Source organism: Prionailurus viverrinus, chromosome B2 (genome assembly GCF_022837055.1).
Source record: "Prionailurus viverrinus isolate Anna chromosome B2, UM_Priviv_1.0, whole genome shotgun sequence".
NCBI lineage: Eukaryota > Metazoa > Chordata > Mammalia > Carnivora > Felidae > Prionailurus > Prionailurus viverrinus.
In genome coordinates, this window is record NC_062565.1 from 96,454,519 (window position 1) to 96,470,172 (window position 15,654).

A 15,654-nucleotide genomic window follows, 5' to 3' on the forward strand; every position below is an offset into this window, starting at 1 on the left:
TGATGACACAGCCGGCCTGCAGTGACCGCACACTTTAATCTGGCTGGTCAGGCCTATTGTGCCGAATAACCCCAGAGGGCTGACTGGGCCATAATGAGTCATTCAGCTGTTCCCATAAGTGACAATGAAAAAAAAGGCTTTCGATCAACAGGCAGGCAGATGCCACTGTTGGCTGAATAGGTGACAGCAAATGGAGATTAACTGGATAATGGAGCAGTGTCTACATATAGCCTCACATCAGACCTAGAATGCTTGTTTGTTACGGACAAAGAGATCAGAGTCAAAATCCAGAGAGGGGAAAGAAAGGTTACTCCCAGTGAGGTGGGGACATTTATGTGATGACACTGCTATAGTCCAGCCGGCACAGGGAGCCCTGTTATAAAGCGGGTGGGCTCACACCACACTTCCCGCTACGCAGATGCACGGGGCCGGCAGCTGACTGGGAGACGCTCATGGCAGCAGCGTTCATTTGGTCTTGGACCCAAAGTCAGGCCCTCCTGGTTGTGCCTTACCTTTCTTACACAAAGGCTGTAAAAGCCAGACCCCAGGACTTGGCACCTGCTGCCTGACATCCCTTCTGTGAGAACACAGGGACGATGGGAACCTCAACTGCCTGGCGTGGCCTCGGAATATTGTTGCTTGCAGCTACTGGGCAAGCCTCCTTGTCTCCGAGGCAGAAACTCTCCGCCCCTTGAGGGGAAGAGGAAAGAGAAACCCTTTGCAGGAGAGCTGGTGGAGGGAGGACACCATCTCTGCAGGCAGAACAGTAGGCAGAGAGGTATCCCCTCAATCCCCATTTTCACAACAGTAGAGCTTAAAATACACAACGGTAGAGCTTAAAAGGGACCTAAATATCTGAGCGAGCCTGTTGGATAGATTAGGAAACCGGAGTGCAAGTGGTTAAGTGCTAATGCAGGTCAGAGCTTTTAGCACAGGAGCCAAAGTGAGGGTCCTGCATCCTGCATGGCACGGGTGCAGTCTGGGGAGGGGGGCGTGAGCCACAATCCAGCCACCTCTTCCTGAGCCCTCAATCTCAGCTTCCACTGGGCACAGAAACTGCAGATCTCAGAAGGCGAGGTGTGTGAAGAGACATGAACAGATGACAGACACAAGGGATACCTAAGGGCTCCTGCCCTAAATCCAAGTCCACACACCTGTGCGGCACTAGGGACCGGAGGCAGGGGCGGCAGGGCCACAGTTCCAGCACTACTCTTAGACAGGTATGCCCCTGCGACCTCTAGATAAATTCCATATTCCCAGGTAGAAGGGGACTTGAACTAAGGAGACATGAAGAAGACAAAAGGAAGAAGTGGGCTTTGCTTGGACTGGCTATTTCTGGAACTTTCGGGTCCCAGAAAACTCAAAGCAGGAAGAAAGGTGGTAAGAAGGGGGTGGGGGAGGGTTAATGGAGGGTGCACTCCAAAGGAGTGAATGCTCCCATGTTGGAAAGTATCCAGGACTTGTCCCTAGGTCCCACTGGAAAAGGCACTCCTTCCAGCCAGAAGAGGAGAAACTTGGCTACGTTTCTCCACAGAAACAATCAGCTGCATTAGAAAGACTGCAGTAACAGCAGGGTGATGGGATCCATGAGGTGCCTGTCCTCTCCAGCAAGAGAACTCTCTCCTAGCGGTCCTCAGGATTCCATCCCTAATCATGACATCCTCTCCATGGAGGGAAAAAATCCAGTTGCAAGCAAGAAGCTTAAAGTTTTAAAATGTAATTCCTTGCTAAACTAAGGCCACAGATCTCAAGAAAGGTCTGGGAAATTGCTTGCCTCAGAACTTATTACATTTTTCTCTAAAGCTGCACCGTCCAACATGGTAACATCTAGCTGCATGTGGCTATGTAAAGTAATCAAAGGTAAATAAAATGAAAAACCCAGTCCCTCAGAAGGATTAGCCACATTTCAAGTGTTCAATTGCCACATGTGGCTACTGGCTACCATATTGGACAGTGCAGGCAGAGAACATTTCAATTACTGCAGAAAGTTCCAGTGGACATCATTGTTCAGAAGGTAACTCAACATGGCCAACACATATTTCCATACCCTACTAGGTAAAAATAGTGGGCCCTCAGTAAATGTTCTGAATTAAATTCTAATAAGTTATATAGGAACTATTCTAATGCTAACTAAAAGAAATAAACGGAGATATCTCTTTCACTGCTCAGTCAAGAAGCTTGGCTGGTCACCTAGGATCTTAAACAAATCTGTGAATGTTAAGCACATGACATCAAAGAACTTTAATAACTACATGTGTGCAGATAAACATAGTTAAAAAGATGAAAGGGTACAAAGAAAAATCTCCCTTCCACACTTCAGCCCCAGCCATCTAGTTCTCCTCCTCCAAGGCAACCAATATTTCAAGTTTTTTTCGTATCTTTTGAGATACTTTATGCACTGTACGTAGAATAGTGGTTTCCAAAGATGTCCACATTCTAAGCCCCTAAACCTGTGAATATCATCACTCACAGGACAACAGGGGCTTCAAGGACATGATTAAGTTCAGGATCTTGAGATGGGCAGGATTATCTGGATGGGCCAAATGTAATCACAAGGGCCATTAGAAAAGGGAGGCAGGATAGTTAGTCAGAGGGAGACAGGATGACGGAAGTGGAAGTCAAAGTGATGCAAGACTGAGCCAAGAAATACAGGTGGCCTCTAGAAGTTGAAGAAGGCAAGGGAACAGATTCTCCCCTGCAGCCTGCCTCCAAAAGAAACACTGCCCTGGTGACCCATTTTAGACTTCTGGCCTCTAGAACTACAAGATAGTAAGTTCGTGTGGTTTCAAGCCACTACATTTATAGGAATTTGTTACAGCAGCAAATAGGAAATGAATAAACGCATACACAAGCAAATACATACATACACACATATATATATATATATATATATATATATATATATGTATTTCCTGAAAGCACAGTCATTCTTATCAATAGCTGACTACAGTCTAAAAAATCTGCCGTAAAACCTCCTTGCTGGCCTGAAAGACACTGAAAAATACAGAAAGACTTTGTTGATACAATTCAAACTCCACCAATCTAAATGTTTAGATGACTATTTGAACAAGCAGAAAACAACGAAGACTATATGAGAAATTGATTGATTGATTTTTAACTATTACTGACAGCAAAGGGTGGTTGAAGGAATGGTCCTGGAGGTCAAGAGACTTGGGCCCTTGAACATGTCACATAATCTCTTGGGGTCTCTCTCTTCAATGAGACACAGTGGCAGGACGAGGGGGTGGGGTGAAGACAATAAACTAGACATGTGCTAGGTTTTCCTATTTCTAATCTTTGAGCATGCTAACCCAAAAAAGCTTGCTGGATAATATAAAACAAGAAATGTTTATTGTATTTAGGAAAAAAGGAAAAAAATGCAAAATAACTGTAAGACATAAAGCACAATTTCAGTAGCAGTCTGTTACGCTCGGTGTGGTAATTACAAATCATTCTTTTCTATCACTCTGTCGATACACGGTACATCTTTGGAATACCCAAGAAACTGGTAACAATGGCTGTATCTGACAAGGACAATCTCAGTGACTGAGGAAAAGCAGTCAAAGGAAGATTTCATGAAGTAACTTTTCCTACCTTTCGGATTTTGAACCTTGTAAATGTATTATGTATTCAAACACTTAAAAGTATTTTAAAAAGACAGGTTCTTTTGGTTCATGGCTTCACACTGTCAAAAGATAATTACAGTCCCTCTATCAGATACCTGCCAATGAGATTCACCAAACGCTCAGCCAAAGCTTGGAAGAACTTCAATGTCCTCATTCAATTTAATACTCTCCACTAACCACACAATACAGAAGTAGGCGTGCTCTGTTACCTGCTCCAATTTCCCGGCATGGACACAGGCACCCTCTCACACCCAGAGTGATGCAGGATGCACAAGAACACAGCTGACCCCGTCAGGGCACCCAATGTCACAAACCAACTTCCACAGTCCCAGAGTCCTTCACTGTCAGAAATGACTCCTGAGCCCAAATAACGCTGGTCAGGAGAGAGAAGAATCAAAAGCCAAAAGAATATTTCCTCATTCACCCTCGTTTGAGGACACATCAAGGGCATCTTTATTTCTACCTTGTCCTCTTTTAGCCATTCTACCAGTTATCTGCCAAATTGAATAGTTACATATACACAAATCACCTCTCTTCTCTGTTGCATAAATAGTAATTTCCAGGTAGAGAGAAAGAGGGGGAGCCACAATATTTTGAATACAAAAAAGCAATGGTAAGCACGTGGACAGCCTGGCGCAGATACTGGGACAAGCACAACTGTACAGTACACTTTTGGAGGACGGGGACCCCTCTAATAATGGGGCTCCAATCGCATGAAAGACTGTGTAAAACTATGGGCCACATTATTTAATGACTGTTCATTTCCTTCTTCCTAGCAATAAGCATCCTTGTGGGATAAGGGAAGAACCCTACCAAGAGGCACTTACATACAGTCATAAGGCTGAGACCATCCACCCAGGACACACAAAGACTTAGAAGTCCGAGAAAAGGCAAGTAATCTTGAAACCACAGAATCTGGGAAACAGTAGCAGGGCATTTTCTATCATATAGTTCCATGGCTATAACAGAACAAAAAAACTAAATGCACAAAAAGTAACCAGTAGGTCCTAAAATCATTCTTTTCCAAAATCAAAGTGGTGTGCAGGTACCAGCACAAGAAAGCCCATCTTGAGGGGCTCTTTCCAAATGGCCCAGCATGGATCATACAGTGTAAAGCTGGTCCTGCTCCATCATTTTTTCCTGCCCATTTTAAAGTGACAAGAACGAGACAACTTAAGCTAAGGTCCCAGATCAGCCTCAAGCACTAAGGATGCAGCTGAATGACGGAGAAGGAAAAGCACAGGACTGGGAGTCAGGAAGTGTGCCTTCTGGTCCCACTTCTGCAAACTTAAACATGTGCCTTTATCTCTCTGAGCCAGTTTTCTCATCTGTAAAATGAAAATCATTTTACCTATGACCTCACGCAACCGTCTAGGGTACATAAAGGTCTCTACCCTATAATTTCATATAGTCTCTCAATAAAATCATAAACATCAGCACCAGAATATGAATTTTCCTTCCAGGTTATTCTTCCAGAGAGAGAATGTCAGAGCTGTTAAGACCATGTGAAAACTCAAAATAAACAGTGGTAGATGAGGAACCTTTGAACCCACAGCTGTCCTAAAAGGCCTTGGACACCCAAACAGGGATGATCTGACTAGAAGCAGGAGTCTTTCACCAGAGTCCATGCAGGACAGACGCAAGCAGTCAGAACCATCAACCGGTGGTCCCCACCAGAATCCCCACCAGTCCTCACAGATGTCCTGCCCACTGACCCTCAGACATACCGCTATTTGCCCTTTGAGCATGTGACACTAGCTGGGGAACAGGAGACCTGGGACCTGACTTCTGGTCCAGTTCTCTTAGGGTAGAGATTCCACAGTATTTGTTCACCTGGCTCATCTGGGAATCTGCTTACCTCCAGAGCAGCCTCACCCTTGGACTATAGAAGCTCCAGAGCAGTGCTACTGTCAACTCCCAAGTGTGTGCACAGATGACCCGTGTGGTGCCATCTTTTCAGGACCATTACCAAAATACTATTAGCCTCGCTGTAGATTCCAGCTCTGCTAACCATCTAACTAAGTGTCTCTGAGAAAATCACATATCCTCTCTGGGCCTGCCTCTTCACCTGTAAACTAAGGGGGTTGAACCAGATTGTGTCACTGTTTTTTAAATGTAGCAGTCTAGATCTGTAATTCCCATGGAGACAGAACCAAAAATACGGCACTTACACATGGCCACATAAAAGCAGAATGTGCACAGACCATGCCTACCCCTGGAGCCTTCCCAGTGACCAGGCTTGGCGGGCAGGTCACGGAGATGCCAGGGGATGCTCTAGCAATACGTACCTTTCCCTCGTCCACCAGTTTTGCAATGTCATCTAGATATAGACCGCTGGCCATGAAAAAAGCCCAGCGATAATGGACTCCTTGCCAAAAATGCTGAAAAGGAGAAAAGCAAACACGTCAAATATAGGAAAGGATACAATCTGACTAAATGCAAATTTAGGGAAGAGTATTTTCTGGATGACTAAGACAGACAAACTGATTTCCTATTCATTTTGAATCAGTGAGCTGTGTGCCCAACACCACAGCACAGTGACTGATGGAGAATGGATGCTCCATTAATGTTTAATAAATTAATGAATGAACAAACTGTATCCACATGAACATAGGCTTTTTTGCTAAATTGTGAATGACAAGCAAGTAAGCACAGGAAAGCTGTCCTTAAAATGATAGTCTAAATAATCTTACACACTCAATTTTTTCCTTAGGAGAAATTAGAGGCTAAGACCTCTACGCTTTCCCTACTAGGGTTTAAATAAAGCCCAGAGGCAACAGAGAAGAGCTTTTAAACCTAATTCAAGAATGCTTAAGGGGCAATAAGGCACCAAAATATAATCTTAGACAAGAAATCCAATCACAGATAGTTTTCTGGCTCTGAGAGGAACAGGACAGCTTTAAGGGCAAAACAAAGCATAAAGTTCATTATACATCACGGTTGGGTCTCCCCCTACAGTTATAACAAGTCCCAAGCCACCTAATCGATTATGGGACAATACATCCCCAGATAAAAATAAGGAAAATTCTTCTACCCAGAGGGTTTGTGACCACTTTAGTGCCAAACCCCCACTTTTAATTGTTATTCTTTATGTCAAAGGTAAGGTAGGCCATTATCAAAATAACAAGTGAACTGAGGTTCTCTATGATACATACCTCAATGACCTGCCCAACTCAACTTCATTAGATGAGAGCCATCCAGAGGTACTTACAGGATTAGCCAGCACCATGCTATCTCCCTCCCCGCAATGGCCTCTGTCTTACATTTCCTCAGCATGCCAGAAGCTACTACCACGGCATGAAATTGTCAAGTGCAATGGGACTCCCCTGCTCCTTTAGCTCAGGCACTTAACAGTTGTGTTATTTAGGTCAAGCTAAACACAGGTCAGCCAGTTTCCTGGACTAAAGAATGGCGATACCTTGCTCGCATGGTTGTTGGAAGGATTAAATGAGAATGAATGTAAAGTGCCTGATACGCATAAGGTATCATATGCATAAATATTTATATTTATTATTCAATAAATACTTATCTAGTGCTGAAAGCAAACTTTATTGAGGAAAGATTGCGGCAATAACAAATCAGAGTTTAAGATTATAGAAAGACAACAAAACAGATGAACATAAGGGAAGAGAAACAAAAATAATATAAAAATACGGAGGGGGACAAAACAGAAGAGACTCATAAATATGGAGAACAAACTGAGGGTTACTGGAGGGCTTGTGGGAGGGGGGATGTGCTAAATGGGTAAGGGGCACAAAGGAATCTACTCCTGAAATCACTGTTGCACTATATGCTAATTTGGATGTAAATTTTAAAAAATAAAATTTAAAAAAAGATTATAGAAAGACAGATAAAAGCAAGCTGCTGTCTGGGCAGAGCTTTGCAATGGTTGTACCCGGAATGGCTTACTGGTTTGGATGAATGACCCTGTAATTTATTACCTAACCTGGAACAATTCTGAGAGTTCAATGAGTCATCAATAATAATTATCCCAGGACCACAGGATGCAAACAAAGCCAATCTTACCCTAAAATAGGCATGACGAGATTGAGTCACCTCAGCCCTCCAGGTTGCAAGGCAGAGCCCAGGCTGGCACACGTCTCCAGGTAGTTTGCTCTTGGCCCAGAACAAACGCAGTATCTATTCAAACACTAATAATTTTCTACAGGTGTCACAGCATGAAAGAAGTTGTGAGGCACTGGTCTAGGCAAATGTAGTTAAAGAGAAGGAAAAAAAAGTACCATTTGAAGGCACTGAGACCATCCTAAATTTACAGAAGGCCAAGTTAACTACAATCACAAAAGATCCGTTCCTGTACTTCTCCCTAAGGCCTGGCCTCAGACAATTAAAACATTCTGGTAACTGTTGAGGGTTTTAAAGAAGGAACTACAGCGGTCAAAAACTCATGTCTATAATTCTTTCTAGCACGTTGGCCTGTAAAGTGAAACTTTTTGGTCTGCAACAGCAGAATTTTTATACTGTGCTCTAAGGGGTCTGTGTATTTTTTCCAGGCCATTATAGGAGAAAGTAAACCAAAGCAGGCAGGAGTCTGGAGCATTACAATGAGGCTTTAACCGTGCACATTCTCAGGAGGACATCAGAAACTACTTAAAAGGTTTTCACAGGAGATCACCACTATCCTCTTTCAAGTAGGAGGAAAGAGAAAGTGCTTGTGTTACTCTCAGAGGACCACTCAGAAGGCTAGCTTGTAAGAGGTCTCACTCAAGTACAAACTGTGAAATCTTACAGAAAAGTTTAACTTCTATCTTGAAACCACTTGGATAGCCTGGGTTTTGTGAAAGGAGAAAGAAGAGATGAAGGACAGCTAAGATTCTTTTCTCCATGTACCAAAGCAGCGCACGGACGCCGTTTCCGGCCACCGCCTGAATCAGGTGAAAATGAAGGAGCCTGAGTCCAGAGCCTCATATGTTCACACTACACACACACACAGGCCTCCTACTCCATGGTCACAGCCCTCAGTTAATACCTCTACCTATTTAGTTACTACACAGAATTCAAGAGGCCAAAGTCCTGAAGTTCACTCTTAAAATGTCCCAAATTAATTTCAAGAATAAAGAAGCTAAAGATGGCCCTTGAGCCACTCATTCCTTAAATATGGGTCAGTGTTTGTTAGCCTGGCATGACGACTCACAACCTTCTACTGCCTTTTTCCTGAGTCTGAAGTATTTTGTCTGATTAATAAAAATAGAATTTATCTTTTTTTCTCCTATCACTTACACCATGTCAATATTAATTCAGATTTTAAGCCTTAAGCCATTGATCTAGAATTACCAAGAACGGGTACCATGACACTATATAGGCCTGTCCCCACTGTGAGGACAACATGCTATCATGTTAAGTAGGGAGCACCCTCTCAAGCTCAGCCATCAGTCCTGCAGCTAGGGTTGCTGGGCACTAAACCTCAAGGCCCACCACACACTGGATTTGTTCCATTGGGTGAGAAAGCTTCTTATGGCTCTGGTAACAGTGGCCTCAGTGACAGAGCCAGGCTGACTAATCAAGTCTCAGAAATGACCAGAATGTAATCAATAGCTAGAGTTACCTGATTCACATGGGATGTGCAGTGTTAGGACAAGCTGATATAATTCCAGAAAAAGCATCATAGTTCTATTTGCCTTTGTGGTCTCACTAAAGTAAGAACACAACTTCCTTCAGGTTTTTGAAATTCAAAAAAATGCCCACAGACCTCTACAGGTCTGAAAGCTCCAGTCTAGAAATCACCGGCATAACCCAGTGGTACTACCCTGGACACAACCAGCTCTACACAGTCTTAATGAAGCTTCCCCCCTCATATACAAGAGCCTGCATGGATTAAGACTGGTGAAACAGACAGAAGGTCATCACATATAGGCAAGAAGGAAGCAGAGGGTGTATCAGATGGAATGACGAAAGGTAATAATAGCTAATAATAAAGGTTAACATTTAATAACAGTGAGCAGAGGGTATATCAGATGGAATCACGGAAAGTAATAGCTAATAACGAAGGTTAACATTTAATAAGAGTGTTGTATATACTAGGCATTTTGCCAAGTTCTTTACATGGATTATCTCACTTACTCCTTACAACACGTGGTAAGGTAGATACCTTACCCTATTAGTTTAATCTTACAGGTAAAGACATTGGGGCTTAGTGACATAAGTAACTTGCAGGTTACACAGCTATTGAGTGGAGTCCAGAATGTGAATCTGATCAGCTGCTGTGCCATGCTGCCTCCAAGACGGAAAAAAAAAAAAAAAAGAGGCTAGGTGGAAGCCAATTCCCAGAAGCATGAGGCGCCTGCTTGCTCACATCAACCAAGACTGTCCTCCCTACCTTTAACGTCTTAGAACCCATGGTGACTCCTGTCTGCAACATGCCGTCTGCTATGCCCAATCGGTCCATGTTCAGGAGAAAAGGAGTCACCAAAGTCACATATGTGGCTCCTGACCATTTCTTGAGAAAATTTAGAGCCCACGTTTCAGTGGATCCACCAACATTATCAAGAATGAAATCAAACCTGGACAGAAAAAAAAAAATCAAATCAAAACATCCTTGTTAGTCTTTAACTACAGCTCCATTCCCCTTCATTCCCACTGCCAATCAGCTATAGGGTCTATTTCAGCGACAGTACACAAACCTCACTGCAGCATGCCATCCAGCAGAGGGGGGGGCTGCTTTGACAAAGGAGAAAAGGGCACACCCACTAGTCTGCTCTGACTACCCCCTGCCGCTGAGATAAGTCAAATGTGGCTAGTTCTTTGTCGTAAAATCATATCATTTTTCTAATACTTTAAGAATGACTTAAATAAGTGGTTCTCAACCAAAGGCAATTTTGGTCCTCAGAGGACATACTAGGCAATGTCTAGAGACATTTTTAGTTGTCACAATTAGGGGAAGTGGTGGGAAGGGCTACTGGCACCTAGAAGCCCAGAATGATGTATATACACAGAATGCAGAGAATAGCTGCTCACAACAACAAATTATCCAGTCCCAAATGTCAGTAGTTCAGAAACTAAGGTTGCCAAGGTTGAGAAACCCTGACCTAAGCTTTATGGGAAACTGCAAAGCAATCTATCCAATATAAGTCAAAGTATTTATTAGTGCATTTGAATACTTGAAAGAAAAGCATGCAAAGGTTTTCACCCATAGAATGATTTGCTTTTATTCCCTCCATATCAAAACTGCTTGTGTACCATCCTCTTCATCTTCTGGAATTTACTGCTATGTTTTGGCTTCATGCACAGCATCAGGACAATGTATGGAGAAATCAACAATCTGCTCTCAGTCTTCAACTGTGCTCTAGCATGCCCCCCAAACCCAGTCCTATGGTATCTCTAGGAACTGATAGATATTCAACTTCTTAAAGCTGATCTAAACCTGCTATAATCACTGCATTCCACTTACAGGGGATAAAACCCAATAACGCTTTTAAATACTGTATAAACAAACATCTATTTAGAAAATGCATGCTTAGAAGTTAAGCAAGTTAATAAATGAATTCCGTTTTAAATCCATTTTCCCTTTTAAATTCATCTGGATGAAATAAAACATCAAAGCTTCTAAAACCAGCTTTGGCCAAATTTGTGGATCTTGAGCCTGCCTTTCAAATGGAACCAAATTAAAGAAGGACAAATAAAAACCGAAGGATAAGAGAATGACCTTACTAGATAACTACTCTTCTCATTAGAAAAGAACAGTAAATTATTTTTACGAGTTTAAGTTTCTACTTCATTCCCAAATTTTGAATAGACAAACATAATACTTATTTTAAATAAAATTTAAAGGCAGCCTGGTATTATAGAATAGGCACTGCCTGAAAAAGGAGTCCAGAGACAGGCTGTGGACTCAGCTCTCCCATTATTGCTCAAGTGGCATGACCTTGAGCATGCAAAAACTCCAAAGTCCTCTGCCCCCTAGTTTCTCAACTATAACATGACAGAGTTGGACTGAAGGATTTCAAGTCCAACTGCAAAATTCTAAGATTTGATCTAAAAAGTTGCTATTTGAAAGGAGAAATAATTTTATTCTTGGTGGATTCGAAGGCCAAACTCCATGCAAAGGTCACAAAGATCAACTGAAACTGAAGCTGTCAAAAAATAAATAAGTCAAAGTAACAGTCTGGCATCTGCAAGCTAGAGAGATCCCCTTACCAAAAAGGAGCAAGACCACTGTGAGAAAACGCAGAGGGACAAACCGTGGTGTACTTTTGGGGGCCAGGCTGGGCGTGCTCCAGCTTTCCATCTGTCAGGTTCTCCGTTCTCTGGTGACAAATTCCAATGTATATAAAACGTAAGGCAGATAGGGGGAATGGACTGTCCTTGGACTTAGTCTCATGGTGCTATTACTAGAGCAGTAGAAGACATGAGATCAATTGAAACTCCACTGTCTAGAAGCCAGCTGTTGGAGGCCCAGGGAGACCTAGGTCCTGACACACAGGCAGGAAGTAGCTGATAAGATCTCTGCAAGGAACGGTGTGATTCCTCAAATATGCCAAGTGTGTTCCTGACACGGGGCCTTTATATTTGCTGTTATCTCTACCTGAACAAGTGCTCTCCTCCTAGATTCCCTCAAAAATTCATTACACAAATTTTTAGTGAGCATCTACCATATGTTACTACTCTGTTCCAGGTAGAGGGACATAGCAGGGGACCAAACAAACAAACAAACAAAAAAATCCCATTTTCCTGGCTTGCTCTGAAAAGCCTCTGCTCCAATGCCTCAGAGGTTTTAACTCCCCCCCACCCCCTCCCTAAAAGGGCCTCCTTCCCCTCAGTTTTTCCCTTCCTTTCCCTACATCAGTGTTCTCAGGAGCACGTGCCATTGACGCCCACCCCCCGACTAGAGCGGGAGCCCCCTGGAAGTGGTGGGGGGCCTGTCTTGTTCTCCACTGTATCTCTATCACATGCTTTAACACTGCCCGGCACAGCAGGTGCTGTAGGGTTGAAGGCATAGGGAGTTGGCTGGCTCCTCGGGGCCGTGCTGCCACACGACTGCTGGGAGTGGGCACTGCTAGCTGAGCAAGGCTAGTGTCCAATGGGGCGCCCCCCTTTTTTTTAAACCCATGAAAATACAGTTGACCCTTGAATAGGTGCACAGGTCCAGCTGAACCCAGATTTTTTTTTCAATAAATACAGCACATATCATAAATTTATTTTCTCTTATAATTTTCTTAGTAACATTTTCTTTTATCTTACTTTATTTTAAGAATACAGTATATTATATAAATATATATAAATAAATATATAAATAAATATATGAATATATATATACATAATATACAAAATATGTGTAATTGACTATGTCACTGGTAAGGCTTCTGGTCAACAGTAGGCTATTTAATAATTAAGTTTGGGGGAAGTCAAAAGTTAGACGCAGGTTTTCTACTATGTGGGGGCCATGTAGTAGTAGCCCCTAGCCCCCGTGCTGTTCGAGGATCAACTGCACTTCAAGTCAAAATGGACAAGAATAACTGGCTTTCAAAAACTAACAGAAAAAGGGAAGGAAAACCTTTGAAAAAGAAGCAATAAAACATCTTTCTAAATGCTCCTTAGCTGTGTTCTCAGCTGTAGTTCTGTCTTGGCCAGATGAAGACCAGAGTCATCAGCACCCTCTCTACGTCTGCCCAAGCCACAGGCAAGAACAACAGTGTGTGAACAAATCACTGAATCTGCTCCTGTTTGCTACATTAAACCAAGACACAGCCTGGCGTTTAGATGCACTGAGAACATCCACAGTACTCTGATTACCAACATTTCTACTGCCTTTGCTTCTCTGAAGCCTTTACTAAGCCAAAACACTGCAAGCATGATTAGCATTAAACATGTATTTTCCCCATACCTCTCCACGTTTTTCCTGTGGTGATAGATGCCACCAAATGGAATACCCTTCCAATTTTGTCTTTAGACCTCTTACAAACCAACAATAAAAGGTAACTTAAAAAAATTAGCAAAAGGCCATGCAAGCAAAATATTTTCCTCAGTATGTATCACATCTGGAATTAGAACAGAAGCCACCCAAATGACTTTTTACGGAGCAAGAATTGTTATCGATTCTTTTCTGGGATTCCAACGTGACTGCGAAGTCACCAAACCATTCAGCCCTGCATGATCAATTGTCTTCGTTCCTACTTCCCAGTGTGAACATTGTTCTAATAATACATACGGTTTTAAAGATTTCAACTGCTCTTCCATATTTCCAGATCTGTAATCAATTACGTCATCTGCGCCGAGCTTCCTTACAAGTTCACTCGCATCCTGAGAGCAAACTGCTGTTACATGAGCAGCCCATGCTTTCATTACCTGTCCAAAAAAAAAAAAAAAAGGTGGGGGGTAGAAAAAATGATGGCAGTTTTTGAAAAAATAGTTGGCACCCATATGTGCATTTTTCAGACTAATCCCTAGAGAACTCTAAGTGTTTCATCTTAACAAGAACTACAGGAAGCCACTTGTCAGAGACTTAGTAAAAATGATTAAACTTTTATCCACCAAGAAAATTTCAAGAAATAGATCTCCTTTTCCTGGACAGGACAACCAGTCATCTTGTTGTCATTAAAGCGTAATCAATCCACTTAGAGAAGAACTCAGTACCTCACCAGTACCAAAAGATATGAGTTGACAGCCTCAGGTTTAGCCCTTCAATGATGACAAAGGCAGCTGGCGAAAACAACAAAAATCACATGTCCTTAGAAAATGACAATTTTAAATATGTCCAGAACATAAAAATGCAACATCTCTTCATCTGCATCTCTAGTAAGTGCTGGTATAGTTTTGAGTCAGACAGCGGTACCGAAACAGCAACCAGCTATCAGGTACTAGATAATTAATGAAAAGTACTCTTGAATAGAGGTGGAAGAAAATATGGTCATTTAGGGGCACCTGGGTGGCTCAGTCAGTTAAGCATTCGACTTTGGTTCAGGTCATGATCTCACAGTTAAGTGAGTTCTAGCCCCGTATCTGGCTCTGACAGCTCAGAGCCTGGAGCCTGCTTCAGATTCTGTGTCTCCTTCTCTCTCTGCCCCTCCCCCTGCTCATGCTCTGTCTCCCTCTGTCTCTCAAAAATAAATAAAAGTTAAAAAAAATATATGGCCATTTTATCTTCAAAACATGGGTCATGTCCTCTCTTTTGGAGTAAAAATGGTTCTCAGGATTTAAATGAAGATGCTTTATATTTTAAAATAAGGAGCAAGTAGACTTAAGTAAAAAGAACTAAATTTTAATGTTATTTAAGATTAAGTATACAGAAAGCATCCTGCTCTGAAACTGCTGTTCTTTTCTACAATGACAATTTCATAGAATTAAAAGGGGGTCATTAGCAGCCTAAGAATAGTTGTTTGAAGTTCAGGGAGTAATTTTTGTGCTGATGATCATAGGTCATAACAGATCAGCTGTTTTCTCAATCCTGTCCCAAGTATCAACTTCCTGAGCTTTCCTTATGAGTTGCAAAGGTTCATTAGAAGATAAGAGATTTGTGTTTATTGAGTTCACCACTGAATCCCTACTCTGTGACATACACAGGTACCAATAAATACCTGTTAAATACAAAAACTAAACAGAATTTTAAGGCCACCCATAATCTTATCTAACTTCTCACTTTTCCAAAGCAATACTGACCAAGGGTTTATATGCCCTGGAAATCTGAGGGGAATTAAAACATTTAGGAGTGACCTCATATACAACTTTACGACGTTCATGGGCTATAAACAGAAATACTTGAGCATAAGGATATGTTGCTGTCTGCAGAAAGCCCCAAACTAAAGTAGGTGCAAAACATAATCCAAGATGAATATCCAATATCCATCTTAAAAAAGTGTTAAGGAAAAATGAAATTATGTTCTAAGCATTTAATATGTGTATTAAATCCTCAGGAAGAATATGTCTCATGTTGAAACAGTTCAATAATTTTTTTTCTCAAATTCCTAGTTTTTCCTCTCCCACTTAGAACTATCTAGTATCTTTGAACACTATTAAAGACTTTTAAAAACAGTTTTAGCTTTAAAAAAGGATTATGTCAAATAAAACACATGTGTAG

General features: G+C 42.0%; 1 protein-coding gene across 5 annotated transcripts in view; it reads right to left on the reverse strand.

Moving 5' to 3' along the window:
- RTN4IP1 (reticulon 4 interacting protein 1) overlaps window positions 1-15,654 on the reverse strand; it is a 61,798-nt gene that overhangs the window by 13,777 nt on the left and 32,367 nt on the right. For all 5 annotated transcript variants that reach the window (XR_007152026.1, XR_007152027.1, XM_047857841.1 and 2 more), the window contains exons 6-8: window positions 13,789-13,925; window positions 9,961-10,144; window positions 5,915-6,007 (exon numbers count right to left, since the gene is read on the reverse strand). Coding sequence is in view for 3 of the 5 variants with exons in the window: in XM_047857841.1 (XP_047713797.1) it covers window positions 5,915-6,007; window positions 9,961-10,144; window positions 13,789-13,925 (414 nt within the window). In the remaining 2 variants the exon portion in view is untranslated. The remainder of the gene's footprint in view (window positions 1-5,914; window positions 6,008-9,960; window positions 10,145-13,788; window positions 13,926-15,654) is intronic.